This window comes from Artemia franciscana, chromosome 10 (genome assembly GCF_032884065.1).
Source record: "Artemia franciscana chromosome 10, ASM3288406v1, whole genome shotgun sequence".
Taxonomy (NCBI): Eukaryota; Metazoa; Arthropoda; class Branchiopoda; order Anostraca; family Artemiidae; genus Artemia; species Artemia franciscana.
In genome coordinates, this window is record NC_088872.1 from 36,173,940 (window position 1) to 36,190,272 (window position 16,333).

The 16,333-nt window shown below is 33.5% G+C and overlaps 1 protein-coding gene across 6 annotated transcripts in view; it reads right to left on the reverse strand.

The window, feature by feature from the left end:
• Positions 1-16,333, reverse strand: part of LOC136032143 (ras-GEF domain-containing family member 1B-like) — a 316,559-nt gene that overhangs the window by 13,464 nt on the left and 286,762 nt on the right. For 5 of the 6 annotated variants that reach the window (XM_065712317.1, XM_065712313.1, XM_065712312.1 and 2 more), the window contains 3 exons: positions 15,776-15,922; positions 11,055-11,257; positions 562-713 (listed from right to left, as the gene is read on the reverse strand). In XM_065712317.1, coding sequence (XP_065568389.1) covers positions 562-713; positions 11,055-11,257; positions 15,776-15,922 — 502 coding nt within the window. The remainder of the gene's footprint in view (positions 1-561; positions 714-11,054; positions 11,258-15,775; positions 15,923-16,333) is intronic. The other variant, XM_065712316.1, reaches the window with a different exon arrangement.

Genomic DNA, 16,333 nt, shown 5'->3' on the forward strand with positions numbered 1-16,333 from the left:
TTAGCTGAAAACTTTCACTTGGGTAAAAATTAATTTGATAATTTTGATTAAAAAAAATTAAAAACAAGAAAAAAATAAAGATTGTATTCAATTCAAACTGTATTTCGGTCGATCCACTTTTAGGACATTTTCTTTGGGCTAGTGGCAATCTTGCACCACGCTAACTATAGCTAGAAAGACAAACCTCTAGTCACAGGAGAAGCTTAAATCTATTTCTTCATCCACTTCATTTTATACGGATCTATTCACTCAAATCATTCAAAATTTTCAGACGTATTTCAGCACAAAAAGGATATTAATGAAGTCTTTGAAAATTAGATTTCGTTTTCATTCACTCATAAAATTGGTTACATTCTCCCTCATCTTTTTCCTTTCAAATTTTTTGTATAATTCTGTCAACAAGAGAATCTATTGGTAATATGAAAGTTACTACCGACATTATTTCGATTTTCTCACGATTTTCAATAGTTTCCAATCCTGACACGAGCTGTGATAGTACCAAATATCGAATTCTCTTATTTCACGTTTTCCTGTGCTTTGGCATACAAAAAAAGGACTTACCATTTTCAGATAGTATGGGGCCTGTTTGCATGAACTGAAGAACTTGATTATCCTTTTCAAAAGGGCAGGCAACTTGTTTCCAGGTCATAAATTCAGTGACTTGCTTAGCCAACTGCCAAAATTTTTCAAAGTTGATATGGCCATTTGAAAGCCTAGATAAGCAAAACATAAAAAAGAAAATGGGAGACTAAAATCGTATAATAGGAAATTACAAAAATTGTCTGAAGGGATCCATCCGGTTCCCTAACAGTGTTAGGAACTTTGCATTTTAATAGCAATGAATAATAAAATAGATGTTTCCATAAAGGTTAAGAAGAAAGGGGGAAAGCAACTCTGGAATAGGCTAAAATAAATTATTTCTCTTTTATTATAAATTATAACTTTAAATATAATTATATATAATAATTATAAGTTATAATTATATTTCAATACAAGCTGAAAATTGTATATGCTCAATCGTATGAAGCTTAATTGTATATGCCAATGACTTATTTATAAGAAATAAGTCATTGGCATATACAATGTGAAGCAAAGGACCAAGGATAGACACTTGCGGAATTCCAAAGTCTACTTCGGACTTAATATTAGACCCTGGATAAAAAGAAATAAACCGGCCATAAAGATAAGATTACAACCATTTTAATGCTTCTCACTGAACACCAAAATGCAAAAATTTTGCAAGAAGAATATCATGGGACAAACTGTCAAAAACTTTTCTCACATCCCAAAAAATTACCGCTGGTGTTTTCTTCAAGTCTACAGCATTATTAACAAAATTGAGATGGCTAATACAAGCCTGTTCAGTAGAATGCTTTGGACGAAACCCAAACTGGGGCTCATGAAAAAATTCCTCGCTGCAAAGAAATCTGCCAAACGAGAATGGAATGGTTTTTCAAAAATCGTTGAGAATTTAGAAAGAAGGGAAATAGGCCGGTAATTTGAAGAATGACTCTTGCTACCACCTTTGTGGATGACGATTATACGCGCGGACTTCAGTGTCCGAGGGAAAACTCCACTTCAAACTATCTATTAATTAGTTTTGTTAGCGGAGTCACTATCGCTGGGAGAAGAGACTTGACTACTCGAGTGGGTACTAAATCAGATCATGAAGAATCCCTTTAAATTAGAAACTATCCGAGAAACCTCTGTTTCAGTTACTTGTTCAAGTACAAAAGATTTGTGGCAAGAAGGACCCAAATATCTAGTAAAATTACTATTAGATCTTGATTCAGATACAGACTTAGATGTCAAATGACCGATTGAAGCCAAATACGAGGTACATTTCCGCATAATTTCTTCTTCTTTATCAATGTTCTTTCCGTCTAGCTTTAGCTTCGTTGAATGAGGACGAATGACCAGGCTTAACAACGGAATTTACAATCATCCATTTTTTTTTCCCACACTAAAAATTTTCCCTGCGTGTTGCTGACTTAAATATATTTCGATATTCTTCGAAACGATGATGTCACTCAGGTGTAGGATGATTCTTGCAAACTTTCCAAAGATAAGCTTTTCGCTTAGGACACTTAACTAATCCAGGAGTCATCCACGGACAAAATGGGACTGACCTCTTGGAATCCTTTTTCTTCTGGTCACGTAGACATACCTCAACGAAAGTGTCCTTGATCACTCCATAAAATTGTTCAAACACATCGTTTATAGGCATTCAAATCATCCACAAATTCCCATGATACTTCCGATAGTTTCGACCTAAGGTTCGAGAGCTGCTCTTCTTTCGTAAGAAAATACTGCCTTTGAACAAGCGATTTCGAAGGATGGGTATTCAACACATCAAACTTAGATCATAAAGGAAAATGGTCTGATGTTTCCCAAATAATTACATCAGTATTTTGAGAAGAAAGAGAGGAAAATATGTTATCAAGTAAAGTTGCGAACGACTCAGTGATACGTGTTGGGATTAAAATAGAAGACAATAAACCAAAAGAAGTAATGGCAGATAAAAATCAATTACCATTGATGAGTTTTTATCCAATAAATTAGTCTTAAAATTACGCATAGATATAACATCAAAATTCAGACTATGAACTTTTTCCAATACTCACGTAAGAATATCAAGGAAAGAACTAAAGGGTCCATTAGGGGGGCGATAACCCATGCAAATAGAATGATTTTGTGATTAATTAGTTATTCAATACAAAGCGACTCAAATACTCCTTCGAAATTAGCAAAAAGATCTTTACGAACCGAATATGTACAATCATTAGCAATGTAAAAAGCAAGACCTTCTTTTGACATTTTCGACATTTTACATTTTTACTTTTGACATTTTAACCGTTCAATCGTATAACCTGGAATATCAGCCAAAGAATCATTAATATCATTTAAAATTGTTCACACAACCCGATTCCTTTAGGGGATGAATGCGACTCACAAAGAAAGAATTTAAATTTATCAATAGACGAAAAAAGGCCTTGAATATTCAACTGTGTAACTGAGAGCTCACCGACCCCAAGTTGGTCTTCAAACAATCTACTTCTATATTTAGTCTTATTTTTATCAACAACCCCTAAACAATCGTCTTGCCGCATAATCCCACTTCCTTCAATCAATACCTCTTCTAAATCTAACGGTTCTTTTTCCAAAAGCTCAAGACAAAAAATATGACCCTGTCTTGCTTTTTAGGGCTAGAATAAGAGAAAGTTTGAGATGGTTAGGACACGTTGGACGACTGAAGGATCGTCTTTTACGCTCAGAATCGTGAAAAGGTGGTCATACATTTTTTGGGGATTGGAAAGTCGAGCTGCTGTATATCATACTGATACTTATATATAAAATATTATGTTTAATTATATAAAATTTATGATAACAAGTGAATTGTATCAATATATTAAAAATTGTTGGCTTAATAGTTCAAGTTGTTGGGGAGTGGGCGAGGCTTGCTTGACCCCTTCCATGTGTGTGTCTGGCTGGTCAGATGGTGTCTTGTTCCATGTGTGGTCAGAAAAACCACCAGAGTGATTATATACATTTAATGTTTCACTACCATATCATATGGAATGGTACCTATCATATAGATTTAACTTAATAGTAAATTGCAAAAACAGATTAGGAGGAATTTTGAAAAAAGGCTCAAAACCGTAGAAATGGTGGCGTATCAATGTGAAAAGTGTACAACTGGAATCACAATTGTTAAAAACCCTGAAGTCGAAAATCTCAACTTCATTTCAACACCATTTCGTAGAAATGGTGGCGTATCAATGTGAAAAGTATACAACTAGAATCACCATTGTTAAAAACCCTGAAGTCGAAAATCTCAACTTCATTTCAACACCATTTCGTAGAAATGGTCGCGTATCAATGTGAAAAGTGTACAACTAGAATCACCATTGTTAAAAACCCTGAAGTTGAAAATCTCAGCTCCCCACATTTAACAACATGGAAAATCCTTTTTTTGCACGGGCATCACTAATGTGTCTCATTTGTTTCGCAGGGGATCAAGGGTCAAGCCCTTTGTCAAACGTATTGGGAAAGGGCTTATTTATACAAAAATCGCGATAGTTGGTGCCCTTTTTAACCAAAAGAAATAGTGTCACAATAAATTGACATTTTCTGTCAGTTTGTGCCCCAAATCACCGATTTTTGCAAAAAAGACCAAAATTTTTGGGAATACAAATTATAAGATAGGCAATATATTTTTCACAGTATAAAACTCTTTGACGGGGTTTTGAGCCCCACGTCTCGAGGAACAAGGAAAATCCATTTTTTTTTTTTTTTTAGCAGTGATGTGTTTCCCTTTTTTTAGATTAATTTTGTTCGGCCAGGTCCGCCAGGCTACTGCAAGAGAGTAGAAATATTTTCAACAGCTCATTTGAAGCTATTGCTGATTTCTACATGCTTTTCATAAATTCGTCTTCATAGTTCAATCATAAAGTGCTGTATGGCACTAATAGTGGAACTTATTGGTGCAATGTTACCCTTTCAATCTCCATTGCCAAAAACTCTGAACTGAAGATCTATACTCCCGTTCCCAGCGCAAAAACTAAACAATCCTTTTTGAAAAAATCCAAATTTTGTTTATTTATTTTTATTTTCATGAAAATAATCAATTTTTTTTATTTTCAATTCTTCAAAGATAACTATGATAATGTACCCCTAGGACTCTTTATCTATGTGGTAAAGCTGTATCTCCGGGGAAATTTTAACGGAGATATGAAGTAAAACCCATATTTGATGTCTTATTTTCACAAAAATTCATATTGACTTTTTAACTTTCATTTAGAGTTCAAATAAGACAAAGATGTTTTTAGAATTGTGATATTAAAAAAAAAACTTGATTTAGAAAAACAATGTTTATCTTCAGGAAATAAAGAGCAAACTTAGAAATTACAAACATTATTGCTTCGCAGATTACGAAATATATTTCGAAAATACTAGCTCAAATAAACTGAATTATGAAATTTCCCAATATGTATAGAATTGCACAAGCTATTGGTTGTTTGAAATCTGAGCTTCCTTTGAATGTTTTTTTTTTACAGAACTATAATTGATAACCAAAATTAACGGATATCATGGTACCGTAAGACCATTGAAAGCCTTATAAATTACTTTTTGCTCGTATAGTTTTCTGCTCCCATGGGATCACCCTATTTTTCGCATCGATTTTGTGTTCTCGGTAAACCGCTAGTTTTGGACTTCCACTAATATTAGAAAGTACAAGTCACGTAGATATATCTTTTTAGATTTATCTATATATTTTCTTTATAGAGGAAATATATAAACATGAACCATTCCATTTGTAGGCAATCTACAATGACACAAAGAAGATTCCTAAAAATAATAGTATTTTCCTTTACACCAAATCTAAAATGGTTTCCCAGAGTAGATGTTTCCTAGTTGGTAGAAAACCTAACATTTCCTAAAGAAGTTTCTGTATATAATATATATTATTTATATAGAAAACAGGTAAAAACAAGTCATTCCATCTGTATCTGGTCTAAAACGTTATGAGACGTTTATCTAAAACCTACCAAATCTGAAAGAGAATTTTCTTTATAATGTATATTTTTTGCAGAAGATATACATTAACAGAAATCAATCCACCTGTTGCCAATCTAAAAGCATCCCTAGAAATAAGAAGATCCCAAGAAGACGACACCAAGAAGATCCCTAAAAAAAATCGTTTTCTTTATATGAAATTTAAAGAGGTTTCCTACTGGGTAGGAAACTACCGAATCTTAAATTGTTTTTTTATGTAATATACTTTTCCAGAAGAAATACATTAACAAAAATTATTCCATCTGTAGCCAATCTACAAGCATCCCTACAAATAAGAAGATTCCGAAATCCCTACAAAAAAAGATCCCTAAAAACAAAAACAGTTTTCTTTATATGAAATTTAAAGAGGTTTCCTACTGGGTAGAAAACTTGCCGAATCTTAAAAGGTAATATGCTTTAGAAGAAGAAATATATTAACACAAAATATTCCAACTGTAGCCAATCTACAAGCATCCCTAGAATTAAAAAGATCACGAGATACCTACAAGAAAACACAAAGATCCCTAAAAATAAAAATAATTTTCTATATATGAAACTTAAAGAGGTTTCCTACTGGGTAGAAAACCTACTGAATCTTAAATACTTTTTTTTTGTGTAATATGCTTTTGCAGAAGAAATATATTAACAGAAATTATTCCACCTGCAGCCAATCTACAAGCATCTTAGATCCCTAAAAGAAAACACAAAGAAGATCTTTAAAAATTAAAATATTTTAAAAAAGGTTTACTACTGGGTAGAAAACCTACCGAATCTTAAATGGTTTTTCTTATTTAATATGCTTTGGCAGAAGAAATATAGTAACAGAAATTATTCCACCTGTAGCCAATCTACAAGTATCACTAGAAATATTAAGATCTCGAGATCCCTACAAGAAAACACAAAGAAGATCTTTAAAAATTAAAATATTTTACTTTATAAAAAATTTAAAAAGGTTTCTTACTGGGTAGGAAAACCTACCGTCTTCTCAAGTTGTTTTTCTATATGATAAAACATTCTTTGTAGATTAAAAAGATTAAAATAAATAACTCAATCTGTAGCTTATCGGCAACGACACTACGGAAACCCCCTAAAAGTAAAAAGGTTTTTCAAGGGAGGAAAAAATGAACAAGATTTAAGGATGACCAATTGGACTTAACTGGACTCATAAATCATTCATTCAAATTCGCCTTCATAAATCATTCTAGCTAGAGGAAAAGCAGAAAATATTTGAGGATAGTAAATCTGAATCATTTATATTTATATTCGTAAAAAAGAGAATCAGAGCCGCAACTAAATTTCGAGTTAACAAAAAGCAAAATCAAACATCAGCATACTGAAAGCTAAGCTCTTCTTATTGAAAAAAAACTAACACGTCTACAAGGCTAGAAAAACAACACGCCTACACCAAGAATCTGCAAAACAGATCCTCAGTATAGACACAAAAGTTTTGGTTTCCAAACTTACTCTTTAATAATTTATTCCTCCAGAAGTTGAATAAGGAATTATAGAAATTGGGAATTAACGTTGTGTATTGAATATTTATCTACTTCCTTAATGTTTTAGTAGTCCTCAAGAGTACTTTTACCTTAAACTATGCAAATTTCAATTTAGTTTCAACGTTCGCCATTGTAATTATCTCATCGTTACTCTGAACTAATAATTTTATCGAAGACTTTGAAATATAATTAAAAGTAACCTCAAGAGTGACAGTCGTCAAACTCTGTCTACAGTTAAATCTGCCTACTAAGATCTGTACATTTTTAACGAAAAACAGGTTTTGAGTTAAATGTACCCTTTAGGGTCTGGAGCAGATGCCCATTTTTTTCGGGGGAAGGAGACCAATAAAAAACTAAATGAGAATCCGAATAAGAAGGACCAAGAAATTAAAGAAATTTAGGATTGCACATGGAGGGGGGGGGTAAGGGACTAGGCCCCAATGCCCACCTTCTCAGATGCCTGTTTAGGGTTATCAATCCTGCTATGCCAATTAACAACGTATATGAAATCATGAACTGTAATAGGACTGGAAAAGTCCAATATACCCCCCCCCCCAACTCCCCCTCCAGGATTTTGAAGAAATTGCGGCCCTGACTACGGCTAGTGATAGTTTTTGGAAGAGAGTTAGGCGTGGTCCAAGAGATCAAAATAATAAGCATAAATTACGAAGCATGAAAATTGACTACGAAATAGAAAAAAGGAATAGAGTAAAAATACATATAGTTAAAAAAATGCTCTTATCAACAAACACACAAAAAAGTAAAAACAATGTGTTGGCCCTGTCACCAGAAAAACTGATGAGATTAAAAATAAAGTGTGGGAAACTCATGACTCAGGAAGCTGGTCTTGAATAGTTATAAAATATATTATTGCCTTCTTTAGTTTTAAAATTTTACGTTTTTTGAGTAAAAGAAAAAAACAAAACAAAAAAAAACAACAACTTGATTTTCATTGCAATTGGATCATTTTTCAATGTTTATTTTACTCCTTCGAATGACGCAAGAGATCCTTCATTTGTCAAAGCATAATCAAATAGCTTACATTTTCAAAGGGAGAAAAGACTGGAAATTCGATATTAAGATATAAATTTAAAAAAAAACTATACAAACAAAAGCTTTAAGAAAAGCAATTAAAAATCAAATTCTTTCACTGAAGTTCTGCTTTTAGGGCAGAGAGTCGAAATTTTGTCTATTCTTCCTCGCGACAATCTCAAGGCAAAGAAAAAGGATTGATAAACGTACTATATTTCCGGGTAAAAAACTGAGTCTGAATTCCAATGGCTTACTACTAGGACTGTTTTTTGTAAGCCATTCACATTACTCTTATTTCTGAAGAGACAAAGTATCTTGCCTTTTTAATTCATGTCTACATATCAAATATTAATGGGTAAGGGTGGCACTATTCCAAATCAGCGCAACCACCACCAGACCTGATTGGGTCTTTGATGCGAAGTTTTCAGCTGGTAAAGCGAAAACCTTTTCAGTCACAGCATTTAATTAACTTTTTTTTTTTTAGCTCGAAGTATCTGTTTAAGGTTGTAAAGTAAAGTATCTAAATCTGCCAACCTATTCTAGATCCACTCGGTTTATAATTAGCGAAAAGGGATCTAAGAGTACAAATTTTGACAAGGATACGCAACACTAATTAAACAAAACCGAAAATGATCTACATCGTCAGTACACTCAATGCTGCCTTTGCACTACAGAAATAATTCATTTGTACGCTTATAAAAATAGAAGGAAAATAAACAACGTTTAGCTGCATGGTTGGATCAGTACAAAGTTCATTAGCAATTTCAACTACACCGAAATTAATTCAAACAGAAGCTCATGATAACAGTTTGGCAGTATGCACACGGTTAGTCCACTCTTAGTCCCCTTCAGAAAAGCTAGAAGCTTCAGAGACTACAGGTATAAACCCGGAGTAAACCGTATTTGTCACACTTCTTCAATAAGTGCCATGACTATTTGCTGTGCCGTGACATCTTCTATAAGTGCCATGGCTATTTGCTAAGCTGTTCTCAAAGCAGAAAATCATCACGACAATGCATCACACTTTTATTCTCCAGATTCAAATTGCCCGATTTATCTTCCCTTTCACATCAGCTTAGCAAACTATTTTTGGTGCCATATAGCACTTTATGATTGAACTATTAAGACGAATTTATAAAAAGCATGTAGAAATGAGCAATAGCTTCAAATGGGCTGTTGAAAATATTTCTACTCTCTTGCAGTAGCCTGGCGGACCTGGCCGAACAAAATTAATTTAAAAAAGGGAAACACATCACTGCTGGAAAAAAAAATGGATTTTCCTTGTTCCTCGAGACGTGGGGCTCAAAACCCCGTCAAAGGGTTTTATACTGTGAAAAATATATTGCCTATCTTATAATTTATCAGAAATATGAAAATGTGTCATGGCTTGCTTGTCACGGCATAGACCTAATTTGACACCCACAGCTTACAACAGTCTAGTCACCAGCAGTCCCCACCTTCTTCGACAATTGACTTCTGACTCTCATGGCTTGTTCAACGACCTCTTCAAGTCCCTCCACAGTTTCTTAAAGAATATTTCTTCCTCATTGATGACAACACACCCCTCCAAGCCCATGATTGCCGCCTCAGATACTAAATTTAATAACAGGCTTAACAAACAAGCTTAATTCCCACAGTGTGATTTTATTACTGTAGCTTAAACACAGCATTAAAACTGGTTTCTTGCTAATTCCAGCCGTTTATTTTGCTTTTACACTAAATAAAGGCTAAAAGTTAAATTCATTTTTAAAACAAATTTGAGCATTTTTTCCCTTTTTTTACTAAAATTTTAAGAAGAATTAAGTGAAAGTTGCATGTACCTCAAAACTGCAGTTAGTGGATGACGATCCACCAGAAGAAGCTCTGTCACTTGTCACACATTGTGCAGAATTTGTTTGTCATGGACTGATGATAACCATTCTCATACTGAATTAATTAATAAGATTTGGTCTTTTTCAATGAAAAAATAACACAGAAAAATTTGCTATTCGGAAAATAGCACAGTTCTTCAATTTCCATATCTAACATTTTTCTTTAGCTAATAATTCTCCAGTTTATACGGATTGAAACTTTCAATCCTGTCCTTAATATCCTTAACCTTTCTTATTGCCCTCTCCATCTCTCTAACTTTCTATTTTCTGATCTGCATCTTCCTTTAGTCAGTGTAGTTGTCAGTGGCCTGTAGCGGCGTAATAGGTTATACCGCTGGTGATTTCGCCCCATCCATTTAGGGCCAAATACAAATAAAATATTTAATTTCTTCTATTATTTCTAGCATGTCCCTCGCATACAGTCTATCTGATTTCCAACCTTTCATTTCTCCGGGCAAAAATACAAAATTCCACATTTTTGCAGAGAGGCACTTGAAACCTATAGAGCAAGGTTCTCTGATACGTTGAATCTGATGGTGTTATTTTCATTAAGATCACTTGACTTTAGGGGGCGTTTTCCCTTTTTTCAAAAATCAGGAAAATTTTCTCAGACTTGGAACTTTTGATATGTAAGATTAAGCTTAATGAAATTTATATATTTGAAATCAGCATAAAAAGTCGGTTCTTTCGATATATCTATTCTATCAAAATTCCGTTTTTTAGAGTTTCTGTTACTGTTGAGCCGGGTCGCTCCTTACTTATAGTTCGTTACCACGAACTGTTTGACAATAATTATTACATACTCTTTAACGCTCTTATTTTCTTCAAGGCGGTTACAGATGGAAATCTCTTTGGCTACCTAGTTTCCGAGCCATTGGCCTGATATTTTTTTTTCAATGTCAAATAAAAGGATTTCCCCCTGTGGAACTGTTATTTACACCTCATGGAAAGGCAGTGTGATCTTGTAAAATACCTACATATATAATTAACATCAAAGATCATGCATGGGCAATAAAATAAAGCTTACTTTACAATTAAATCGTGCAATGTAATATTAATATAACACAGAAAAGGAAAGAAGTGTAATGATCCTCCTCACCTGCTTGCACATCCTTCATTAAGAAAATAGAGATCTTTCACAAGTAACGAGAAAAATGGAATAACAATCTTCTGTCTCTCATCAGTGGCACCAGCTGATCTCCACATTGCTGCTTTCAAAGTGGAGCGATACGATGTAAAATTGCTGCTTGGGTCCATTTGATGCTCTAATACAGAGAACTGCGCTGTTTGAACTTTGCTCCACTAGAGAGAAAGAAAATCATCAATGAAATGAAATAATTTTCCAACTGCCTGTTGCAGAGGTTCTGTGCACACGTGGCTGAGAAAAAATTAGACAGATTGCCGATCGATCCCCTGATCTGATTACCATAGTGACATTAATGAAGGATATAAGAGGGGAATGAATTAAGTATTCGTTAAGAACTTTCATCAATTTGTTTCTTTTTGTTAAATCAGATTTTAAAAAAAAAACCTTTTTTTTATGAGATGAAAGTAATGAGTGACGTACTGAGTGAGCAATCAGTAATCATGTATTTTAGTGGAGCAACCCCCTCCCCTATTTATGTTACCGTTAGACAAGTACTTTTTCAAACATTTTAGTGCAGCAGGCATAGAGTTGGTAATTGCAACTGTTTTATTGAATGATTGCAGCTCAAAGAGTTGAACTAAACACTAAACTGTTTAATAAAAATGCAACTAAACTAGTCCCTTCTCGGAGTGCTGCGACGAAAAAAGTTAGCCTGTTTGTCACATTGCTCCTGCATTCGAGGTTATATTCTTGAAGTATTGCAAAAAAAAGTCAAAAGCAGACAAATTCGTAGACTATATTTTGATGGATTTTTGTTACATAAGCTTAAAAAAGAATTTCTTTTATGCTTATTTTACGGATCCTGTTAAGTTGAAATTACTTTTACTATTACAGGTACTTAACAACTCATACTTTACAATAAAGCTTATATTGTCAATGCCTAATAAATGTCGTCTTGCTATTGTGAGAAAATATAATACCGAAACTGGGTATGAGTTATCTAATATATTTATCAAGGGATAATATCGTCTTCCGTAGTTTATCGAAAAAAGGTCAATAAAAAGAGACGATAGCAGTTTCTCGCCCCCTGCTGCTACTACTTCTACAACAGCAGCGACCATTCATTAATTTGACTACAACTACTTGTGACTGTGACCACTTCTAATTACGATGCTTTTACGTAATTTTGAAGGGGCTATTGATGAAAAATAAAAAATGCCAAACAAACAATAGTAGTTTCTTGAAAAGTCAGTCAAAAGTTCCACTTTTATTTGTTATTTCCCCTATTTGTTAACTTGATTAGCATTGGCTTTAATTTTGTTGATGATAGTAGGACAAATAAAAACAGTGTTTTAAATATAAAAATTTGGGAAACATTTTTATTGATTATTGGGAAACTATTACAACTACTAACAACTCACTACAGCACCAAGCCGCCTGAAACCAACACAGTTCTCTAGTTAATAAAGATGCATTCCCTGACGCCTGACAAACTACTACTACTACTAACAACTGACAATAGCACCAAGCCGCCTGAAACAAAGACAGTTCTCTAGTTAATAAAGATGCCTCTGAGGCGAGATCAAAGCTATTTTGTTGAAGGTACAGTTGAGTAACAAAACGGTAAACATGCTCTAGTGGTTTAAATGTTACTAACAGGATTTAGACCTATTCTGGAAACCCAAACATATGTGTGTTTAGCCCTTAAAACTTCTGTTCTTTGAAATTACAATTTAGTTACACATCTTAATCCTTTTATCATAAAGTCAAAATATATTGAATTCTTATTTCCTTTTCTTTAGTTTTCAAAATTGTTATCAAACGATTATTTTCGCAACTGATACCAAAGACAATGCATGCAATTTTAGCAAAGCCTCCTTTCTTCCTAGATACGGAAGCAAGTTTCTCTTAATAATCCATGGGAAACGAAAGCTCATTGAATTTTCCGTTGTGATAGGGCTTTTTTTTCTATATCCATTTAAAACAAGGTAAGATAACCAATCAAGCAACAAAAAATGACAACTATAAACAATCTTTCGCTCCTGAACTGGCAATACGAAAAAAATAGGCTTATTTAATGATAGCGCTTAATGAGCTTATCTTTCCAAAGGATTGTTAAGATAAGCTGACTCCCATATCAAGGGAGAAAGGGGGCTTTACAAAAATTGCATTTGTGTTGGATATCAGCTGTGAAGGTAATCTTTCAATAGAGCTTCACAAACTAAATAAAACGATGAGCAGATTACAATATAATTTGACACGAAAAATTTATTAGGATGAAAGGCTAAAGCATTAGAAAGAGCAAAGGTGACAAGTCCTAACATACTGACGTCTAATGTTTCAGAATAGGCCAGTATCCTGTTAGATAAACACCAAAATATCAGAGATGCCGTTTACCGCAGATCTAAAAAGTTAGACCAGACCTATTTTCACTGGCTGAAAATTTCACGGAGCGAAACAAATCAGGAGGAATATAGCTTTTTCATTCCTTTTTCTAATTTATGATTTTAAACACGAACCAATTTGAACTTAAAAAAGCTTGGCTACATAGCTTATATATATATATATATATATATATATATATATATATATATATATATATATATATATATATCCAGTTGGCTATTGCTTTTCAAAATTTCAGCCACCTATTCTAACCGTCTTACCCCAATTCCAAAAGTTAGGAATTGTATTATAGGTGATTTGTATTATAACAGCTCTTTTTGTTTTCAATATTGACCCAAATTTTTTTTCTCATATTTCTAGCTTATAGAGAATAAAAATGTAAAAATAATTTGTCAGCCGGTTCTTACTTCTTTTATTAGTGCCTTAGAAAATATAAATCTTTTCACCAGTCAAAACTGCTTCTAGTGGACTGGAGCCATTCCCATAGCAAACATTAGAGCTGTAATTAATGACTGAAATCCGATCGGAAAGCTAATAAATAGAATAATATAAAGAAAGAATATTTTCTTAAAAAAAGAAATCCAAAATGAGGAAAAAAAAGATTTAATAATGCAATATAATACATGAAGAAAAGGTTAAGACTCGAGGAGCGGCGTAGTTTCAGTTTTTTATAGAGTGCTGTCTCCAAAGTGATTGTCTAATAGTTTAGCTCTTTTTTCCGTAACAGATGAAAAATACTGTTTTAGAACGAAAAAACTCCGTCTTGGAACAAATCCACATTATATATAACCTTTCGTTGCTACTTTCATAACCATAATTTATGTCAAAAGTTTATTGGTCTGACGTGTATATGTGGGCGGCTGCATGGGCGGAGACTTTGTTTCTCCAACACTAAATCCTTATGCAGTCTTACAGCTGATCCTAAATCCGCATGTAATATTTCCACCTTTGTGTTTTCTGTTTCAGATGAAATTAACCCTGTCTTAGAACAAAAAAGGCTTTTTGGAACGATTCCGCATTATTTACAATCTTAGTCTACTATTTTTATAGCGGTCATTTGTATCAACAGTTTATTCGTCTGACGTATATATGTGGGTGGTCGCAATGGCAGATACTTTTGATGTATAACGTTAAATCCTTACCCCATCTTCAAATCGATTCGAGATTCTGCATACGGTATTTCAGCCTTTAAGTTTTTCTGTGAAAAATTCTAAAAAAAAGCTGATGTTTATTGACCGTTTATTGTGTTCCTCATACAATATCTAAAATTTTTGTTACCGGTAGCAAGTGAAGAAATATTCAGAAAAATAAAATATTAACACAAGTTTTTTTTAACTACTTTATTTCATCAAGCTCTACACTTTCTTAATTTTAATTTATGCCAACATTTTGGCTGGCTACATGTGTGGCTACTAGCTGATAATATCTTAAGTAAACTTTAAGTTTCATACCGAGGACATCTCAAAAACCAAATGATTAAATCTCGCCTTAGAAGTTCAAAACTACTGACAACCAAAGCCATATCCAGAATTTTTCTTCGGGGGGGGGGAGGGGGAGAATACTTTGCAAAACACCTATAAAATTTGTTTATATGCATTTTATTGCTTTTTTACGAGTCACACAATAATTTCAGGAGGGGTAATGAACCCGGCATCCATTCCCTGGATACATCCTTGCTGACAATAGAGATAGTGATGGAACAAGTGACACCGAATCCATACAATTTTTTTTTTAAGTTCCTACGATCTAAATACAACATGTTATTCTTGCATTTTAATATTAGTGACAGTCAGTCTTTGTTTCCGACAAAATATTAGCATCCAACTAGTGCTATATTTTTCAATTTTCGAATGCGGCAAAACGTTTTATTCTGGGTTGCTACCAGTTGCAAAAGGGAAATCCTTTTTTTCTTGAAATATAATAAACGTATTTCAAATTTATTCATATTCAAATTTGGTCTTTGGGTCCGTGTCTCCCCTCCCAGGACTCAAAATTTCAATCTTTTTTAATGTATTCTATCCCCTCACCCATTCTTCAAATTATTTCGAATATGTACACCCCTCACCCTCCCAGACTTGCTTTCGCTCATTAGTGGGCTTCAGGGACCGGATTTTTTTTCATTGCAGAGCGTTTGGCAATCGAAAAAGTTAAAGGTTATGAACTGAATTAGTCAAAATTTTTCACCAAGTTTTTGGCAAATCGCCAAATTTTTTCGATGTTTGAAAAGACAAAAGGGAGTTTCATAAATTCTCGCCAATCTATAAGTCTCCATCTGTCTGGACCTTTACAAGTTTTCAATATCTCCATATTGATGTTGCATTACTTACCGTTTTCTTTAGTCTTGAAACGGGAGACATATTTAATCCAGCAATAATCGCCATTAAAGAATTGAAATTTCCGATATTGAAACATTCGCGGGCCACTTCGATCCAAAATTCAATCAGACGAACCCGTTGCTTTTTCTTCTGGTGCTGCTAAAAAAAAAAAAAAAAAAAAAAAATTAAAAATATAATCTTAAAAACGTAGCTTCTCTTAAAAAACAAACAATGCTACTAGTGATTTATCAGCATAGTTTAACACAGGTCAAATTTCTAGCGTGGCAAAAAGAACACTTTCCAGGAGCTTCTCAATCGCTGAAACACGGTTTACTTCTACGTTCGAGACAAAATGTTAGTAGAACTTTTTGAAGAACTGGTAAACTATTTGATTTTGGGTGAAATTAAAAAAAAACAGTTATGCAAAATAAAGAAATTTAAAATTAAGACAACTTTGTCTATATGATTTTTAAGTGGGCCAGAAAAAGCGAAACTGTCTAGTAACATTAAAAGTCGTTATGGCATAAAAGTCATTTGCAAATTATATTCTTTAATTGCATTCCATGTGTC